Source organism: Orbicella franksi, chromosome 13 (assembly GCF_964199315.1).
Source record: "Orbicella franksi chromosome 13, jaOrbFran1.1, whole genome shotgun sequence".
NCBI lineage: Eukaryota > Metazoa > Cnidaria > Anthozoa > Scleractinia > Merulinidae > Orbicella > Orbicella franksi.
Genome location: NC_138157.1, coordinates 16,889,141 through 16,908,528, shown reverse-complemented (window position 1 = coordinate 16,908,528; position 19,388 = coordinate 16,889,141). Strand labels below are relative to the sequence as shown.

The 19,388-nt window shown below is 37.2% G+C and overlaps 1 protein-coding gene and 1 long non-coding RNA gene across 4 annotated transcripts; both read left to right on the top strand.

The window, feature by feature from the left end:
- Nucleotides 1-4,871: 4,871 nt before the first annotated feature.
- On the top strand, nucleotides 4,872-9,859 carry LOC145466533 (uncharacterized). Of its 2 annotated transcripts, none has more exons than XM_081450257.1 (4): nucleotides 4,872-5,958; nucleotides 7,817-7,896; nucleotides 8,217-8,421; nucleotides 9,353-9,859. In XM_081450257.1, the coding sequence occupies exons 2-4, from the start codon at nucleotides 7,830-7,832 to the stop codon at nucleotides 9,420-9,422; spliced, it is 342 nt and encodes a 113-aa protein (XP_081306383.1). In that variant the 5' UTR covers nucleotides 4,872-5,958; nucleotides 7,817-7,829; the 3' UTR covers nucleotides 9,423-9,859. The 2 variants fall into 2 exon arrangements, with proteins under 2 accessions (XP_081306383.1, XP_081306384.1); XM_081450258.1 differs by lacking the exon at nucleotides 4,872-5,958 and adding an exon at nucleotides 6,316-6,370.
- Nucleotides 9,860-11,818: 1,959 nt separating this feature from the next.
- Nucleotides 11,819-17,676, top strand: LOC145466538 (uncharacterized). Of its 2 annotated transcripts, none has more exons than XR_014041924.1 (4): nucleotides 11,819-11,992; nucleotides 12,305-12,366; nucleotides 13,144-13,215; nucleotides 17,017-17,676. It is a non-coding gene; the product is annotated as an uncharacterized LOC145466538 (long non-coding RNA). The 2 variants fall into 2 exon arrangements; XR_014041925.1 differs by having other exon boundaries at nucleotides 13,102-13,215.
- The last annotated feature ends 1,712 nt before the right edge of the window (nucleotides 17,677-19,388 follow it).

Sequence of the window (19,388 nt, the reverse complement as noted above, 5' to 3'; positions counted from 1 at the left end):
TAACCGACTCGGGTAAATAATTTTTTTCTCCATTACATCTCCAAAGATTTTTAAGATAAATACGCCATTTGAGAGCATGTGAATGCAAGTTCCGCAGTACTTTAAAATTGACAGGCCATGATAAGTTAAATAGCTAAAACATCATGTATAGTTTTTCAACAAAATTACCATCAAATTGCAACTCTTTCTATGCATCTTTAAATATTATGTTATAAGTAACCTGCTTTTTGCAGCATATCTGCACAAAATTCTACCTTCAGTACGTCCGTAGAAAACTAAGTGAATGTAGATTCTTAAGAAAATTATGATTTGGTGGTACATTTACTGAGTAGTCTCTGCTTGTCGACGCCATTTTAAATTTGGCATATGAGATTGAAATCGTCGGGGGACGTTCTCAAACTGTGGATCGAAAGCTCGCACATGCGCAATTCATGATAGTTCCCCTTTTTTAAAGAATAAATGTTTACGTACGTATTTTTCTCTCTCTCTCTCTCTTTGCTTTTCAGGGACGAGAGCACTATAAAGTCAGGAGGAATATTCAGTTTCTCACTTAAACTTCACGATATATATATAGATATATATAGCCTGCACCATCAAGAGCGTGTTCATGTAAAAAATTCAAGCCTTCGACTCAACGATCTGGTTTCCCTTGGAAACAGGATTGGAAAAATAAAGGGCGATGGTGTTATAAGACCACGGGTTTAAATCTTGGGATTCATGCAATGTTGGTGTGAATTTTAATCCATTTCTAAAAATAAAACTGAGCAATTGATTACTCCTGCTTATTCTATCATTTACGAGGGCTTACCTTCAGTTTTCAGGAATCATTATTGGGGATTTATTAATTTTTCTTCTTATTCCGAATTTTATAGCTAGAGAAATGCCCAGTTCATGCCATGAGATGTCCTGGCAGGGAATCATTAAGAAGGAACTGGGCATCGTCAGGAAATTTAGTTTTCTTTCTTTTGACTTCCGGTATAGAACGTTCTCGGTTCGCGGAAAGAGAAAGCTTAGGTACTTATCTGCCTTCAAACACACGGTGACTTTCGTAAAAAGCAATACTGAGGAATCACTTTAACTTGCCTATAACCCTTAAGGTGGCTTACTACAGTTTTGATTGAGTATAAGAGCACATTCTTTTGAAAAATGTTCCAAGATGTTTTTCCTCTCTATATTTACCATTTGCTTAAGCTATTTTTCATTTTATGTGAAATTTGAACAATTTAAACCTAAATAAATGGCCAAAATGAACGACCGAATGCCTAAGGAGAGAAAATAAAAATCTGTTAGACAGATTTTTCGCAAACTGAAACAATGTGAAATTTTGACCATTTCAAAAATAGCTCAGTCCAAATCTGTCTTACAGACTTTTTTTAAAATTTTGGTTCTATACACGATTCACCCCTACATATCAACAGTGAAAATTTCATCATGGGTTATACCGGGTAGGTTTTCGAGCAATTTTGGATCCGCAAAGGTTTTTACAAATTTTACAATTTTGAATCAAAGGCTTTTACAAATTTAGACGAGAACTGAACTGCGCATACCTTTTATTTAAGCGCGCGCTTGTATGACTCTATGTATCGCGTGCGAAAAAACAAGAGTAAATTAGAACTCTTTCAGTGGTTGTTTATCGACTTTGTTTGTCAAATTTTATTGGTCCTAAGCTTAAATGCATGTTTGAAAGCAGTTTTTAACTATCGCTACTTATACTAAAGTGGTTTAACGCGATTCAAGTGCTGAAGTTGTTTCTACCTCCCCTTCCGATGGACTGGTCTTCTTCTCAATTAATTAAGTTCCTCGTTCTTTAAAGCAAATCGTCGTGACCTCTGAATAGGACAAAAAAAAAAATCCTACTTTCAGCCGGTTGTTTTGCGGGGGTAAGAGCGCGCGCACCAGGTCGCGCGTGCTTTTCAATGCGCTCGCGTAACTCGTCGGTAAATGACAAAACAGAAGAAATATGAACGTCACAAACGAACTGAAAAGACAGCCTTGTACAGATAGTCCAAGATTAATGGAATCAGAGATGGAAAACCAAAAGTCTGTCCTGCGCAATTTGTCCGTTGTCAGTTGTCTCTGTATTTCTTGTGTAACAAATGTTTTGGCAGAGACGGCAACAATCTGGGCGCAGAGGATTTGCGCTTATGTTCAAAGTGAATTTCAGGAGTTCAGTGATATTCAAGAAGATAGCGCGGGGGTCGAGCAGCATACAGATCCCGCATTTATAGCGTACATAAAAGGAGAGATCCTAGACCCTGATGCACATTCTCAACAGACAGGGCCAGAAAAAGTTGGAAGTCGCTATCTCAAGAAAACAACTCGAGAGAAGAACAACAAGAAAGCGCGCAAAGTAAAGAAACATACACCGACTTGTCAGCAAAGGAGCGAGGTTGGAAGACAACCAGATTTGCGGATGAAACCTCCACCAGTTGAAGAACTTGTTTTCCGCAGAAAGGGAAGTTTTGTCAGCACGGGGAAAGCTTCTCCAGGTTCAAGAGAACCTCATCGCCGAGAGTGTTCAGGCGAAAGAATATTTTCCGGTCATTACCATCAGAGTCAAGACTGCTACGGTTATTCTCAAGATACAGTTATACACGACTCAGTTAACAGCCAAGCTGGAGCTGAGAAAAGTACTAACCACCTTCGCTTTCCTGGCATCTTATTAGTTGTTGCTGTAGTCACTGCGCTGGTACGTGGGGTGGAAAAGGTTTTCGCTCACGTTCAACGTGAATGGATAGAGTTCAACGATATTTGCGGGCATCACAGTGCAGATGTGCAGTATACAGAACCCGCGTTCATAGCGTACTTGACAGGAGATGGTGCAGCACCATTTGTATCTTGCCCGCACGTAAAGTTCAACATGCAACGTGTAGAAGTATTATTTGAAAGCCTGGACAATATTGCCACAAGTCTCAAGAAAATTTGATTGATTGAATACTTACAGCACTGTTGCCTCTTGAACGCTTTGTAGCAGAATTTGCTTACTTTGTAAAGAGTAAAACATATATCTTAATTTTTAAATATTGACACAAGGAACGTTGACTTATGTAACTTTTATTTACTATATCGTTTAGTAAAGTTAAACATTCCAAACGTACAGCTATGGATTTTCCTTGATAACCTGCTCCTTCTTCTTCTTCTTCTTCTTCTTCTTCTTCTTCTTCTTCCTCTTCTTCTTCTTCTTCTTCTTCTTCGTTTTCTTCTTCTTCGTCTTCTTCTTCTTCTTCTTCGTCTTCTTCTTCTTCTTCTTCGTCTTCTTCTTCTTCTTCTTCTTCTTCTTCTTTTTCTTCTTCGTCTCTTCTTCTTCTTCTTCTTCTTCTTCTTCTTCGTCTTCGTCTTCGTCTTCGTTTTCGTCTTCTTCTTCTTCTTCTTCTTCTTCTTCTTCTTTCCTCTTCTTCTTTATCTTTTCCTGTTCAGTTAACCCTCTTTTTGCTGGAGAACATATACACACCTTTTGATTTTACACCACCTTTCTGTTTCACATAGTCGACCTTAAATCGCATCTGATGGCTTAATTAAAAAAAAATCTTTAATTCTCGAAGATCTTTCGCAGCCACCCTAAAGGCAGAGTTGTTTCGATCTTATTCGCAGCCTATTGTGTTTAATCGTCCGAACACCCACACATGCGCAGGACTGCGAGAACTCGATCTAGCGGAGCTGAGGCGAGTAAAGTAGACTAGTTTTCGTCTTCAGGTGGCAAGAAAAAAATCTTGAGCAAACTTTATTAGTTTCAATTAAGCAAGGAGAAGCTTACAAGTTAGTGTGGCCCAATTGAGAATGAGTAAATCCATCGGAGCAATGCAGTTCATGTCAGTGTAATCAAAGAGGCTTCCCCATTCTTATACAAAATGTTTTATGCACGAAAAAGGTCATTTGAGATTGAAATACAAGTTAAACGGAATGAAAACAAGGAACGATTCACTTGGTTATCCTCATTTCTGCGCTGTTTTAACAGGTATAGCCAACAAAGTAGCAAGTCGATAAATTACCTCTTATAACTAAAATAAGCCGTTAGCCACGAACTCATCCCCGCAATGCGACCTATAATTTTATGAAAAGAGTAATAAAAGCGAATGTTAGCTCTTGTCAATCATCATTCACTGTGAAATTCATGAGTTTACTCATAGAGCACTTTGATTCAAGGTGGCTGGCCAAATTAAAACAACGATTTTTTTTACAGTTCCACTTGTTACAAGTACAAAGTTGCATAATCATAGCTATAGCCGCTTCGTCAATTCGTGGGATGGTGTTGAAGTTCAATTCCGCCGCCTTTTTCCATATAATTAACTATACGCGCTCTTGAGCTTAAACATATTACATCACTCACTCAGAGCCATAATTATCATTACGTTTAATCAAGATCCCTAATTAATTAAGGCAAGGTTTTTCAAGTAAAATTATGTCGAACACGAGTGACTACGTTTGACCACATCTCCAGAAACCGAGAAGAGAATTAAAAATACGACGCGCCGAGGAGTATTTTTCACGAATTTCGAGGTGTTTGTTTCGGCTTGTCACAAAAGGTGGAGGGCAATTCAAATATGAAGAAACAATTAATCGCTCTAAAATCAATATTTACGGTGCATTTGTCAGTTTAGCTTGATTGATTTGTAATGAATTTAACGTCAACCCCCCATGCTTTGCCATGAACACAAGGCATGAGCTGTACTGGTTTTGCTCTCTTTTCATGAAATTGAATCACAAAGACATGCTACTACTAAAACCGCTGAACTACTCAACTAAACACTGCCAATGTGCGGCAGTTCCAGTAAAAACCAGCGTATACAAACCTGGATCTTTCCAGTTGGTCTAAACAGGTTCTATTTACAAATGCATGAGAGGTTCATATGTAGGGGCGGGGGGGGGGGGGGTCTAAATGAAGAATCTTGGCCCAACAGGGTCTTAAAATTCAGTTTCTTATACGTGGATGTTCACTGTATAGGAGGAGGAGGAGTGAGGCATGCAATATACAATGCCGGATGACTCCTGAAACACAACAAACAAAGAAGAGAACGCAAGTTAGGACTCGTTTACATAAAATGATATTGAGGCGGAAAAGGGAGTCCGTCTGTGTTGTTTCTCCTCTGTCAACATACTGCCAACACTTGTTTGTCGGCATACTGCTTTGAGGTCCTTGTTTAGGCTTCAAACGTAGATTTAGATCAACAAATTTTCCTTCGTTGGAGAGCGTAGTTTTGCATGAGCTATTTGCTTTATATTCCTTAAACAAGAATTTTTTTATCGACTTCCTAATTTCTGTTTGTGTTTTCTGTCTCTTGTTTCTATTTTCTATCGCTAAAATATTTTTTGCTCGGACGAACTTGGTGGGGGAGAATGAAAATTTGCTTAAGTGCCGAATGCCTTGGCTACAGACAACTTGTTACAAACTATTTGCAGTTAGCTAAACCATTGTTTTTGTTGCTAGGTACTTGAAGTAAAAACAGTACACAAAACTAAACCTTGGTGGGGTGGGATCGTCTTGTATGCCCCTGATTTGGTTTGAGACCAATTAGTCGTTCATTTAAGACAAGGCAGGTCAGACAGTTATCTGAATTTGCATTTGTGAGTCTGTTAACCATTTAAAAACGCAATTATTTTACACTATCCAAGGCAATGAAAATTTTGTACACATATACCTAGCTATTTATTAACTTGAAGTGGATACAAATGAGATAAACTAGTTAGTGAAGCTCAAATACCTGGTCAACTTCCATTTAAAGAGAAACCCACCAACCCCTCTCCCCCACAGTCCAAGTTTTAAAACATCCAACATGAGGATTCCTCCGGAGGTACCATAGTGAGAAAGAATTACACATGCAGATTAAATATTGGTTTAGTTGAAATGCGTGTCATCTTAACAATTTAAAATGCAAAACTGTTTAGTGACAGACTGTCCCATTAACTCCTCATCTCTGCTGTAGGGGAAACGGTCGACAAGAGGGATTGTTCTCTTAAAAGGTAACTTCATATGCACTGGTTTTGATTTAGATGTTTGTGAGTCTGTCAGTGTTAAGTTTATTGCGCTGTTCGGTTCTTCTAACTATGTGCTACTATTTGAAGTTATCATCAAAGATAGTCAAACACCGTTTAGAATTATGAATTTTAGCGAGCCCTCAATTAAGTATACCAACACTTTAGCCGGTCACAGCAGTTTTGATGTAAGCTTAGCCCAGCGTAAAGGACCATGGCTTCTTTTAGATTTCCTCTTTTTTTATTTTCATAAGCGGAGACCCCACAACAGCTAGCCGCGATTTCTTTTTACGCTTCTCTAGTAATCTCCGTATGGATGACATCTTCTGTTTAAACCAGCAACATCCCTCAAGTGGCGATCCCTCTCGGAATGAAAAATCTATTTGAGAACTACCATACAGTAATTCAACTTAGTTTACGTATCTATTCAGCTTGAATGTGTTTGAAGTTTTTTTTCTTTTTTCAGTCACATATCGAAACTTGGCTTACTAATAGCAAGCGAAGCACAACTAAAATATCGGGGAAGCAAACTGGCAACAATGGATTAAGTAGTATACATATTCGTAGGATCTAGTTTCATGCTTCTAGCTTGTGCAGGGTGGTATAATTAAATACACTTTTCTAGGCTGGTCTATTCTGTTCTGTACATTTTCTCTGAAATAAGTCATTTTATGTCACCATTTCTTTTAACATCGAGCATATACCTTAACATGATGATTTTAGCATTTTGGAAAACAGGAAAGAAATAAAGGCGCAATATAAATTCGCTTAATTGGATTGTTAAGATACATGAGTAATGTTGTACTAGTAAAGAATTTGACCATATTCAGAGGTTAACAATTGGCGCCACTGTTGAGACATATTAGAATTTCATTTTGCGACACCCTCTCTTACAGTTAGTCAGAATTGTGGCTTATAAAGGCTGTTTAAGCAGACTCATGGTGCAACCCCCACTACACGGTGTTCTTTATTTACGTCCCTAAAAGTACTTTTTAGTCCTAATATATCATTTAAATTATATGCAAACAGTTGCCCCACCTCAAGTGTCACAATATTAATAAAATCAATAAAACCTCAAGCTAAAAAAGGAAAACTTGTCCGTGTGGCCATGGAATAACAGAGCCGATTGTCTATAAGTAGTTCTTTAAAGACTAAGAGGACTCAACACTGGAGTAAAACCCATTTTGCGGGTAAGGGCTAGCTTTCATCAGCAAGATGTCCCAAACATAAACATGTAGAAAATACGCTTCATAAAACTATTGCTATAATTATCAGTATTTCTGCCTTTTTTGACTTTTCATTTATTATGAAGTAAAAGGTTTTTTCGACCTAGCCACTCTAACCTTTTTTTTTCCTTAATTTTGTCCGTTATTGAGGCATAAAATAACAAAAGGTATGTCGAAATAGTCAAGGGGACATATAGACTTTCCGCTAAAAGTCCTTAACTGCCTTCTCGCTCGAGGGAGATAAATAAGCGAAGGATTAATTAAGCAAAGGCCGACTTGTGACAAGTCAAGGCGACATAATACAGAATGAAAAAAAAAAAAAAAAAAAAATCTACCAACACAGCAATCCATCGCAAAAGTCTTATTTTCTTTGTAGTATGTCTTATTATTGGTATTTTTCTGCTAAAAAATTAATTTCATAGTTTCGTCTTAACTTTTACGCGTGAATACACCCGTGTCGGTACGATATGATCCAGGATATGATCGCAGGGATAGCTTTTTAGGATCGATCGTAGTATAGCTAAGTTTGTAGCCAACGCTTCCTGTAGCAATCAGCCTTAAGAAAGCTGCAGACTTTGCTCTTCTATAACTGATTATTTTCCATTCCTTCTCTTATGCAGGGAATCTTTAATCATGCGCCATTTCTTGAAAGTGCTGATTTCCATTGTCTTGATAATCTTACTGTGTAGTGGAGTGGAAGGTAATCTTAATAAGAAAGAAAATAAATAAATAAATAAATAAATAGATAAATAAATAAATAAGTAAGTAAATAAACTGATAACAGCCCATAATTGGTCAGATACTCTTGTGACCTATTCGTGATCTATTCATGTCTCAAGAGATTTTAAAATATCTCTTTTGTAGCGAGTCTATCGAAAATTTGAAATAACACTGGACGTAAATCTACTAATCTTGGAGCGCGACCAATGACTTGCTCCCACATTCCACCCCCACCTGGCTTTAAAATGCCGTCACTAAAGATCCCAGCTAATCAGCATATGTTTGTCTAATTTCATTCAGGCCGTAAAGGAAAAAGACCCAAGAACAAAAATAAACCTTCCAAACCTTCAGGTGGATTGAAGAATAATGGAGAAGAATGTGCACTTATTAGTGGTAGCAGTAGATTTCCTTGGGGACATTGCGCTTTACCAGTTAGTTGCCCTGGGGATAACAAACTAAATTGTGCCAATGGTCTGCACTGCTGCAGGAGCTGGACGCTACACAGGTGATATAAGCCGACTTTCACTCAAAATCCCCAAACAGGGCGACCAGCGTCCAAATACTTACATGGGTGCATTTTCAAAGAGAGCGTGGATTTTACAGTGTTGTACACAGTTTACAGCGAAAAATCTTGGTGGAACACTTGGCACTAGTGCAAAGTGAACCACAGATCTCTTGCCACTATCCTTTCGACTTCTCAAGTATGCAAAGCTTATAACAGGAAAAGCTTAGTTCACAAGGACCTGAACCAGATTATACACTTACTTATTTTCACGCGAAGGTCACTCCACACTTAGTTAAATAGAGAAAAAGAAAAAAATGTTGTTGCGGACATTAGGAGTCGAGCCGTTTACCACTACACACCATCCAAGCGTTGACTGTAAAAAACCCAATTTTTTTTCAACTATACATACAGCAAGCAAAAATATATTTAACACACTGAAGCCCAAAACACAAAATGAAAATTAAGCTCGAGCAAACTGGGGTGGAACTAATCGCAAGCAAACCGGAGGGAGAACAAACCTCAAGCAAACCGGGGGAACTAACCACAATCAAACCTGGGAGAAACTAATCGCAAGCAAACTGGTGGGGGCGGGGGACATCTCAAGCAAACCGGGGCAAACTAACCGCAAGCAAACCAGGAGGGAACTAGCCGCAAGTAAGCCGGGGTGGATCTAACCCCAAGCAAACCGGGGGGGGGGGGAGGGGAACTTATCGCAAGCAAACCGGAGACGTATTAACCATATATAGTGAGGTAGCCTGATTTAAAAAAAAAAAAACAGCTGCGGGTTTAAACAGGTGCCATTTTCCCGCTCCTAGGTTCATGAATTATTCTGCAGCCGTACAAAAACACTTGACTTAAATTGCACCACAATAACCATCTAAAAATAAATGTTCACCACGTATTTTTTAATCTCTCTCTCTTTGTTTTTCAGTGACGAGGGCAACATTTCAGAGGAGGAATATTCGGCTTATCTTAAACTTCGCGACAACCTGTATCATTAAGAGCGCGTTCATTTGACCAGGGAAGACTTCAACAAAGCGATCGGGTATCCCATTGAAAAAGGTGTAGAAAAATAAGGGCAATGGTGTTATAACACCAACGGGTTTAAATCTTGGGATTCATTGTTGGTGTGAATTTTCATCCAGTTCTAAAAATAAAACTGATCAAATTATTACTTCTGTTTCTTTTATCACAAATGCCCCGAGTGCTCAGGTTCAGTTGTTTCCAGGACTTCTTAACTTATTCTAGATATCATGATTGGGAATTTGTTAAATTTACTTTTCATTCCGAATTTTATAGCCTGAAATGCCCAGTTTCTCCTATGAGACGTAGCATGAATGAGCTAGGAGTATTTCTACGCCCTCTGCCCCCCTTAATGGATGCTTGTCTCGTCCCAGCTTGGATCTTAACGTTTTTTGGCGGTCAGCCGGTACCTATTTATACTCCCAGATGAAGAGAATATCAGGCCATCTCACCTTCCACTTGTAACCATAAAAAGACGAAAATGTCTTCACCCTCAGCCCCCTTAATGACCTTAATGGGATGCTTGTCTCGTCCCAGCTTGGATCTTAACGTTTTTTGGCGGTCAGCTGGTACCTATTTATACTCCCAGATGAAGAGAATATCAGGCCATCTCACCTTCCACTTGTAACCATAAAAAGACGAAAATGTCTTCACCCTCAGCCCCCTTAATGACCTTAATGGGATGCTTGTCTCGTCCCAGCTTGGATCTTAACGTTTTTTGGCGGTCAGCCGGTACCTATTTATACTCCCAGATGAAGAGAATATCAGGCCATCTCACCTTCCACTTGTAACCATAAAAAGACGAAAATGTCTTCACCCTCAGCCCCCTTAATGACCTTAATGGGATGCTTGTCACGTCCAAGTTGGATCTTAACGTTTTTTGTCAGCCGGTTCCCGTTTATACTCCTAGATGAAGGGAATATCAGACCATCTCACCTCCCACTTGTAACCATAAAAACACTGAAATGTGTTCGCCCCTCGTGGTTAACCGTTGTCAACTGAAAACTCCATTCAATAACAATATCTTTGGACGAAGCTCGTTTCAGGAGCATGCAGGGATGGCACAATGCGTGGTGAGAGCAATCCCCTCCAACCAATGTGGCCCGGATTTTGACGCCGGCCTGAGGCCATATATGGGTTAGGTTTGTTGTTGGTTCCCATTTTTTTACTTCAGTTATTCCTCAGGTAGAACTTGTGACGAAACGTCAAGTTAATATAGTTTAGACCATGCGTTGTCTATTTGTAATGTTTGTAACTGCTGTTCGTTTCCTTTCCTCCTGAAATTTAAATGCGTTTATTGAAGTCGTTAGGCCTCACTTAGTTCCCGGAAAAATGCTACGGCCTGGGGCAGATGTAGGATTTTAGTGAAGGGGTGCGAGATGCGAACCGGCGATGGCGGTCCCCTGAAAGGTGGATGGCGGTGGACAGCGTTATCCAGCCTTTGAAAAACTAGTACTAGGGCCTAGGAACTTGCTTTGGCTATCTAGGCGACTGATTATCTATACTGAACAAACAAGCATTTACATAAGCACTTTTACTAATGCTCCAACTTTTAAAATGGCTGAAAATCACTAGATAAGTATATATTTTTCGACAAACGTCATAGTAGCTCTGTGTCATGGACCGCCGTAACTGCTGAAATTCAAAATACGCTGGTTTCCACGCAAAGCACGCTTATGGTCTATTGAGCTGTAAAATTGCAAGAAGACATAACTTTACCGTCTCTTATGCCTGATGAGGATAAAAACTTTGGTGTCTCTTTAGTTTTGGATTTTAGAAAATGATGAAAACGATGTCACGTGAAAACGACCTATTAAAGGACACAATCATCAACTGTTATGTAATACGAGAGACAGTGTTCATCAGGATATCCAAACACCGAGGACAGAGTTGAAAATACGACGCGCAGCGGAGTATTTTTGACGAAATTCGAGGTGTTTGGATAGCCGATGAAACACTGTCTTGATCAGTGTTTGATATACCTTCTCAATCGAAACAAAAACTAAGGAGTAAACGGGAAAGTAAAATCATCAAAATCTATGCTAATTATGACCGGGTATCCAAACCTCCTCTACGGTTACAAGTGATTTTCTTTGTTGTAACTTGACGAATTATTAATGCGTTTGAGAGATAATCTATCAAAAGGTATTTCAATAAGCTGCTGTACTAAAAAACAAATCTAGTACCTCTCCTGCTGTCTGCTTTTTCTCGGGAATGGATTTAAGTATAACAATTTTATTGTCGATGTCATATCTTTGCGCTTTGAAATATGAAAGTTTCTGGCGGGAAGATCGCGGGGAAAATTTACATCACAAAAATGTTCCAACATACGGGCTTTCTATGTTTGCTAATTATTCATCGCAGGTTTAGTTGTCCACCATGTTTGTCGGTTCCTCGATGCTGCTGTTCTGTCTTTGTCGGTAAAGAAATGGTGAAAAGATTTGCTGGATTAAAATGAAGGCTGTTAGAATAAGACTAAGAATACGCTTTGACAGCCAGGAATCAAATGGACCATTCAACGCAAACGGAAGAAATTTGGGCAAACAAGGTACACGTGGAGTGTTAAATCTTTAGTAAACCTGTAATCCTAGGATGATTTTATATTATTCAAGGTAGAAGACTGCTATGTCTCTCACACGCTCTAAAGAAGCGTGAGCTAGATGGGTTATCTTTTCTTTAACTTGCGGTACATAATGAACGCTAACGTTCGTGGTGGTTATTTCGTTATAGTGGACTGCCGAGTGCAAGTGTTTGGAAATCTTTCTGGACTTCACTCACCGAATCAACATTCTTCAATAATCTTTATTTTAAGCCATTAGTCTTAATTATGACTTTTGTAACATTGTACGTTTGTCAACAGAGGCAAAAGATGGATTCCTGTCAAAACGAATCTCTGACAAACTGAGCGGCACTAACCTCAAGGTGAGTACTTGAATTCTATGTTTTTTAGTCAGGACATCGACAAATCAACAGTTACTTTACACTGAGAGTGATTTACTGTAGCATTTGAATTGTGCTCAAAATATCAGTACCAACTGAAAGGGACATGCGTCTAAATTCTCCCAACATGTTTTAAAAATAAGAAATGCGTGTGGACAAGAATTGCAGGGTAATATAATATTTGATCATTAGAATGAGTCAGAGGAAACAAAGCCGTAAAGTCCGATAGTAAACAGCCCTGGCATTTTAGGGTTGACTTATTTTAAGGGATGAGGGACTCGGGTAGTCGGAGAAGAGGGGATATTTGGGAGAGGGGGAGGGAGCGAGGGGTTAATCATAATTTGTTATCAACTAGAATTTTTATAGCTCTTAATACAAAAAAAATTATGGGTCTTAACACACAAAAATTAAACAGTCAGCTCATGAACAGTTTAAAAAAAAAAAAAAAAAAAACACTAATATGGTTTTGAAAGTTAAGGATGGATAGCAAGATAAAAGACATTCAATAACGATCATACAGGTATTTATTTCATGCGGCAAATAAGTGATCATGAAAATATACATATGATTAATGCTTCAAATGAGTATACTAATTTCAGAGTATACAGCAAGACAAAAAAAGAAAAACAATCCTGACAATAAGGGGACCAAACTATGTACATGAAGTTGTATGTTATTCACTATGCAATAAGTGACTTTAAAAATTATTACCAACAGGGAAATACTTGAACGTTATTATGGTGCCATTATCTCTGGAAGTGGTTGAAGCCAATAATAAGAAGCCATGATGTCCTGGATCCACGGATCATTGTGTAACTCTTGTTTTATAAGGTATGTATATTACCTTTTTTGTCGAATTACTGTACACGTTTAGTTAGAAAATTAGCTTAGACTTATACAAGTTTCTTTCGTTTTTGCGTGCTAATATATTGCTTTCCGATTGATTGGACTTGCACAAGTTTGGCCTGCGATGTACAGTTTCAAAGTCTGTAGTTTCATAGCTGTTTTTTTTTTTTTTCTGCGACGAAGGGAGGTGTAAATAAATAAAAATATAGAGGAGCTGCGAATCAAAAGAAACTAATGATTGAATGGACGCCGGTATAGTAAAACGTTTTCAAACATTGATGTTATTTGCGCATATTCTAACAAAAAGCAAAAACAAAACAAAAAAACAAACAAGCAAATCAGAATGCTAAACAAAAAACTTCGTTTGAAGAATTGAATTGAATTAAAGTTTCTAGTCAGGATAATTTGTTGAGTAGCATTTAAACTTAACATGAAATAATGGCATGTTTCACCTAGTAGTCATCATACAACTGATTTCATATTATTATTAGCCAAAAAGAGTAATTACTTTATGACATGGCAAAGTCAGCTTTTTACGTGACTCGACTCAAAGTCCCTCACGTGCATTTGTTCTTTTCCATATGATCGCTGTTCAAACTTTTTCGTAAGCCGTGTATGGCGCGTCACGCAACCGGGCCTTCCGCGACCTGCGGAATGTAATTCCTTTTAACCCTTGTGACTTACATGCAAACTCATAACTCAGCGAGCATGGAAGTGGTGTGAGCCTATATTAGGAGTTTTCATTGTTGTAGACGGACATTTTAAAATTGTTCTTTTAAAAGATAGCCTGTAGCTTGTTCTACAAGATAGAATTGGATACTTATTATATGATGATGTCATTTGGCGCCATAGAATCGCCATCTTGGATCTTTCTTGTCATTAATTGTTACAGAATTCTGCCGAAAATGGACTAAAACGGGAGGAAGGAAACTTGAAAAAAAAAAAAAATCATGTAATGAAGAATTAAACCTGAACATTAAATACTGAAAAACTTGTAATCAAGGCACGGTTGCCTTAAAAACATCAAGTAGGCAAATAGTTCAAAATTTTCGCGAGGGATGAATGAACAGCCACGGAAAGTTTTCAATCGAAGAGTGAAACGCCTGCTCAAACTTGAAAGAATTATTGCAAAGCATTTGCACGTCCGAGGGTTAACTTCCCAGTCTTCTCATTCAGTAATTATTTACTTTCATACGAGGTTTCCGAGACCTAACAAAATTTAATTCTTGTCTTTATATTTTAATAGCCGCTTTCAAGTCATAGCTAGTGATAGACTCGGTGTTCATATGGAAATGCTGACAAAGGAAAACAGTCAAGTTAAACTTTAAGCTCAATTTGGATTTCAAATCTATTAACGTGTGTATATGACAGATACATTTTATTTGCATGACGGAATCTACAAGAGTCATGATGTGGAAATTGAACAAAAATTGGATATCGTTTTCTCTTTACCGCGTTTTAGCCATCTGAAAATGTGGAATTTCCCTTCCGGTTGGGTCAGAAACCGCGAGGGATTAGGACCTAGGATTAGTCAGGCTAGCGCTGTGACGTCCAAACAAGAACGTAGGGCTACATTTCTTTCGTAAATGTTTACAATTTTGAGCCAAAATTTGAATTACGCTTGATTGCTTAATTCCTAGTATATTGCACTTATTCTTTTCGTTTCTATCTGTTTGGTGAAAAAATAATGATAACTAAAAAAAAAAGAAAAAAACACGGTGAAAACAACAACGTTATCCATTTTTTCAAGATTCCCATATCACAGTGTCGTGTAGATTCCATAAAGCAAAGAAAAAATATATATTTCATATACACTTAAGAAGAAAACTGTAACTTTGGCAAGTAATTAATGGAACTATTTTGGCATGTTTTGGTTAATTGCACCTGTTATACTCCTAGCTAGCAAAATTGTGAAAGGTTTCAGCCGGGCAAGTCCAACAGAGATTCGATTTTCTTTTAAAATTTATCGGACGTTATCGGATTATAAAAGAGAATCCTTCATTGCGTGACTTTCGAGAATTTAAGGACGTTCGCGCTAATTGTTTCTGCGCATCCTTACTGCGCATGCAAATACACACGCCACGTCATGCATCAGCGCGCGCGCTAAGTAATAAAATGAACAATGATAGGGCAGATGGCCATTGCTATAGCTTTGTTTGGATTTAACGATCTTGGACGTGCGGTGACTCTATTTTTTTCCTTTGATGGATCATTTTCTCTACCCATTTTCTCCGTTTAGTGAAAAAAGGAAGAAAATCTATCGATTAGAAGTTTGAATTTTTTACAAAATACACTATCGAATTCCGTTCTTTTTAGCTCTTCGTTTATTTGTGCGGCGGTTTCAATTGCCTCTTGAAAGGTTAAGTTTTCTGAAAACGTTGGCAACATTTAGAATTATTTACGCTACTTCTACAAAGCACGAGTAAGATCGTTTGCCTCCGTTGACTCACCTTCGATATTTTTAACTATAAACCCCTGTAGACTATGCTGAATTATGCGCGCCAATTTTTCAAAATCAGAGCAGTTTTTCACATGCTTTATCTCTGAAACGAAGTCGGTGAACCCCATTTTTTCCCTAACATTTCTGACACAAGTAACTCATTTTCTGACTGCAGTAAAAATTATAAAAAAAAAACGTCGACTGGAAAATTTTCGCGCGAACTTCCTTAACAGTGATTTAGTAAGGTTATTTGCAATTCATTTTGTCGTTACACAATTTACAGTACATCGAAACGTCTCTCAACCCGCTTAAAGTGACACTGTCACGATATATTTGCTTAAAACAGTTATGAATTCACGAAATGGTCCCTAAATTTATGTAATAAGAACTTAATTAGCTCTAACTAAATTAAAAGCAATTTCTTGAAGAAAGTCTGCACTGCAGCAACATTTTTGCAAAATTTTAACGATTTTCTGGCATCCTGACACTTTTTCAAAAAACCATATCACAATCCGTTTCCATTCTCGCCATATTTAGTCATCCTCACTTCTTAATGGGTTCTAATCATTTGTCGAGTACTGCTCAACAAAATGTTTTCAGTCTAGACCCCCATTTTTACAGTATAAATAGCTTTCCAAAACATTTTGACGGTTTTACTTTTGAAAACGTATGTTGACTAGCATACGAAACGTCAAGTTCATAAAATGCATGTTTTTAAAATGTTTATCACCACTGTTTGTTTTATATTTTCAATAAAGCTAAAATGGCCGAAGACCAAGAGTTTAAATAAAACCATTATTGTTCAGCTTTCAAGGATCGATATATGTTTTTGAGATTTCCAAAATCAATCAATCATGTCCCTTTAATTTTGAATTGTGGACAAAACATTGCGCTTTTGAACGCGTCTAAAGAGTTTCATTTGTGATAGTGCAAGGAAAACAAGATTTTCGATTTTTGTGGTCGATTCTGTAGAGTAATGTTTCATCCAAGGCATTCAAACGCAACGACTTAAAGACGACAACAATATCTTGTTGTGATAACCGTTGTGTTTTTCTTTTAAATTAACAAATTTGCATCTTTTAGCACAATCTGCTACATTCAAATTTGCGCACACTTCCAAAACAGCGTCACAAACTAAAAATCTCATTGTTACCGTGGCCAGCCATTATTAATAATCTTTTGCATAAAACAGTAATGTATATTGGAGGAAAAATTGATGTAAGTTAAAAATATCTCCCGTTATAAGTTTAACGTTATTAACGTGCATGTTTTAAGAGTTATTTTTCACTGCTGAATTTTCGAAATATGACCATCATTTCTTATGTTATTTTTTATTTATATTGCAGGTCGAAAGAAGTTAATCGTGCTATGAAGCGACAAAGAAGCTGTCAAGCAAACAACCTGCGGCGAAAAAAGTTCTGTCCGTGCAAGACGTTAAATGAATAAAGTTGACGTTTGAACAGTTCGATTGGTAGCGAAAGAGGCAATGCTTTCTTAGTTACCTCAAAACATGTGCTTTGGACCTTTTGGCAATGGAAATAACTGCGCTTTTGAAAGAGGCTTCCATGTTGAAAAAAAAAAAACTAAGTCTTTTGGCGGGAAAATTTACTGCGCTATTGAAAGGAGCTTTCATGGCGAAAAAAAAAAACTAAGTCTTTTGGCAGGAAAAAAGGCTGCGATTTTGAATGGAGTCTAGTATTGAGTCATGAATAAACTAAGTCTTTTGGCGGGAAAAATCTCTGCGTCAGCAGCAGATTTCTCCCATCAAAAGATGGTGTTTATTGCGATTTTATACTAGACCCCATTTAATTTTGCAGAAATTTTTCCCGGCATCGGCAACCTTACATAGTCAAAAAATAGTAAAAGAGATAGCCTACATTCCGACTAGTTTCCAGGCCCCTTTCGGAAGCGCAGATTTTTTTTATTCTTTCTCATTTAAATAAAGCTAGACTCATTTATTGATTACAAGTGTTTGTTTATTTCAACTATTAAACACAAGTATTGTACTACAATGTTGTACGTGTTAATTAACTATATTTCTAAGTATGACTAAGATTTGTAATTACAATAAACACAAAGGCGAAATTTCGCTGTTAAAATTATCAACATTAAATCTAGCAAACTCTGAAATATAATCTAAGTATTTTGGTTATTTAATTAAGCAATAAATCTGTAGCAGGCATAATAGCCTGGCTATAACTAGGAAATAATTTTTGCTTATTTGTCAAGGTTTTTTCTCCAACAAAATTATTGATTATAAGTCCGAGAAGCAAACAGTGCTTTTACAAAGAGGCGTCTTCTGACAATCTTTGTGAAATAAATTAAGTCTTTTTTAGTTGTTTGGTTTTCGCGATTAAGTCTAGGCAAAATCTTAGAAGTTTCTGCTAATTTGCTAGATTTTGGCAAACTTGAAATATAACGTACGTATTTCTTCAAGCTTGGACCCGTGCAATATGTCAGGAAACAGCGTAAATTTAGAGTCGCATGAATTGTTTTGGCATACATTCAAAAAAGTAATTTCAAAAGCAGTTTCAGGATAATTCAGTGTTTTTGTGAAATCAATATTCCTGGCTAACGTATAAAGCTAGTTTGTAGATTTTTCCCACGCGGTATGTAGAAATTAATTTTCGTCCAAATCAAATGTAAAATCTGGAACAAACTTTGAAAATTGCGTGATCAAATAACGATGAAAATTGGTTGAAACCAAGAGAAGATCAAGGTACTCTTTGATCCTCTCTTGGTTGAAACTGGCATTGTTGACAACTCTGAATGAATCTTAAGACAGTTCAGTAGATTTTTGCATGATTTTGACAGCCAAACACTGACTGATAAATTTGAAGAACAAAAATCAGATAATGAAAACTGGTTGAAAGTTGTTTACGACTCTGAAATGATTGAACTCTCAAGACAATTCAGTAATACTTGCATAATTTTGACAGCCAAACACTGACTGATAAATTTGATGAAAAAAAAAACAATAATGAAAATGACTGAAACTTGTGTACGACACTGAATGTGCTATTATACAGGCAAATCAATGGATCCTTGCTTAGTTTTGACAAACAAATACTGAATGATAAATTTTGTTTCAAGTGTTCTCTGAAATCAATGTGTAGCTTGTGAAAAGTTTGACCGAAATCAAATATCCAATTTGGAGCAATTTTATCTTGTTAAGTTGCAAGACAGTTATAATGAAAATTGATCAAAGCTTATACTTCTTTAATTTTGGCAAACAAATTCTGACTACTGAATTTTGTTTCACAAAATGTTGCGAAATTAATACAGGTAGCTAACTATACTGGCCGAACTTTGGTGAACAAATTGTAGAGTTTGACCGAAATGAAATGAAATTTTTGGAACAACTGGTAAATTCGAGATGAAATTGTCGAAATATGTTTCTACATCTCAAATCGGTTACGTAGTTGTCGAGAAGAAAATTAACAAGGCCTCCTTGAATATCGCACGGGTCGTAATGCAAGCAAATTTAATTTCGCGATTACTTTATACTAGTTGGTGAGAATTTATGTGTTAATCCAGACAATTTCTCACTGCTGATCAGTTCAGTCTTTCTCCTGACCTAGACGCCTAGCATTGTACTAATGTTTTGAGGAAAAAGCAGATTTTGATCACTAACTTAGCGGCTCGTATGACATTAACGTTATTTACCTAATGAACTACAGAAAGATCTTGTAAAAATGTGATCCAGCATCTTCTTGTC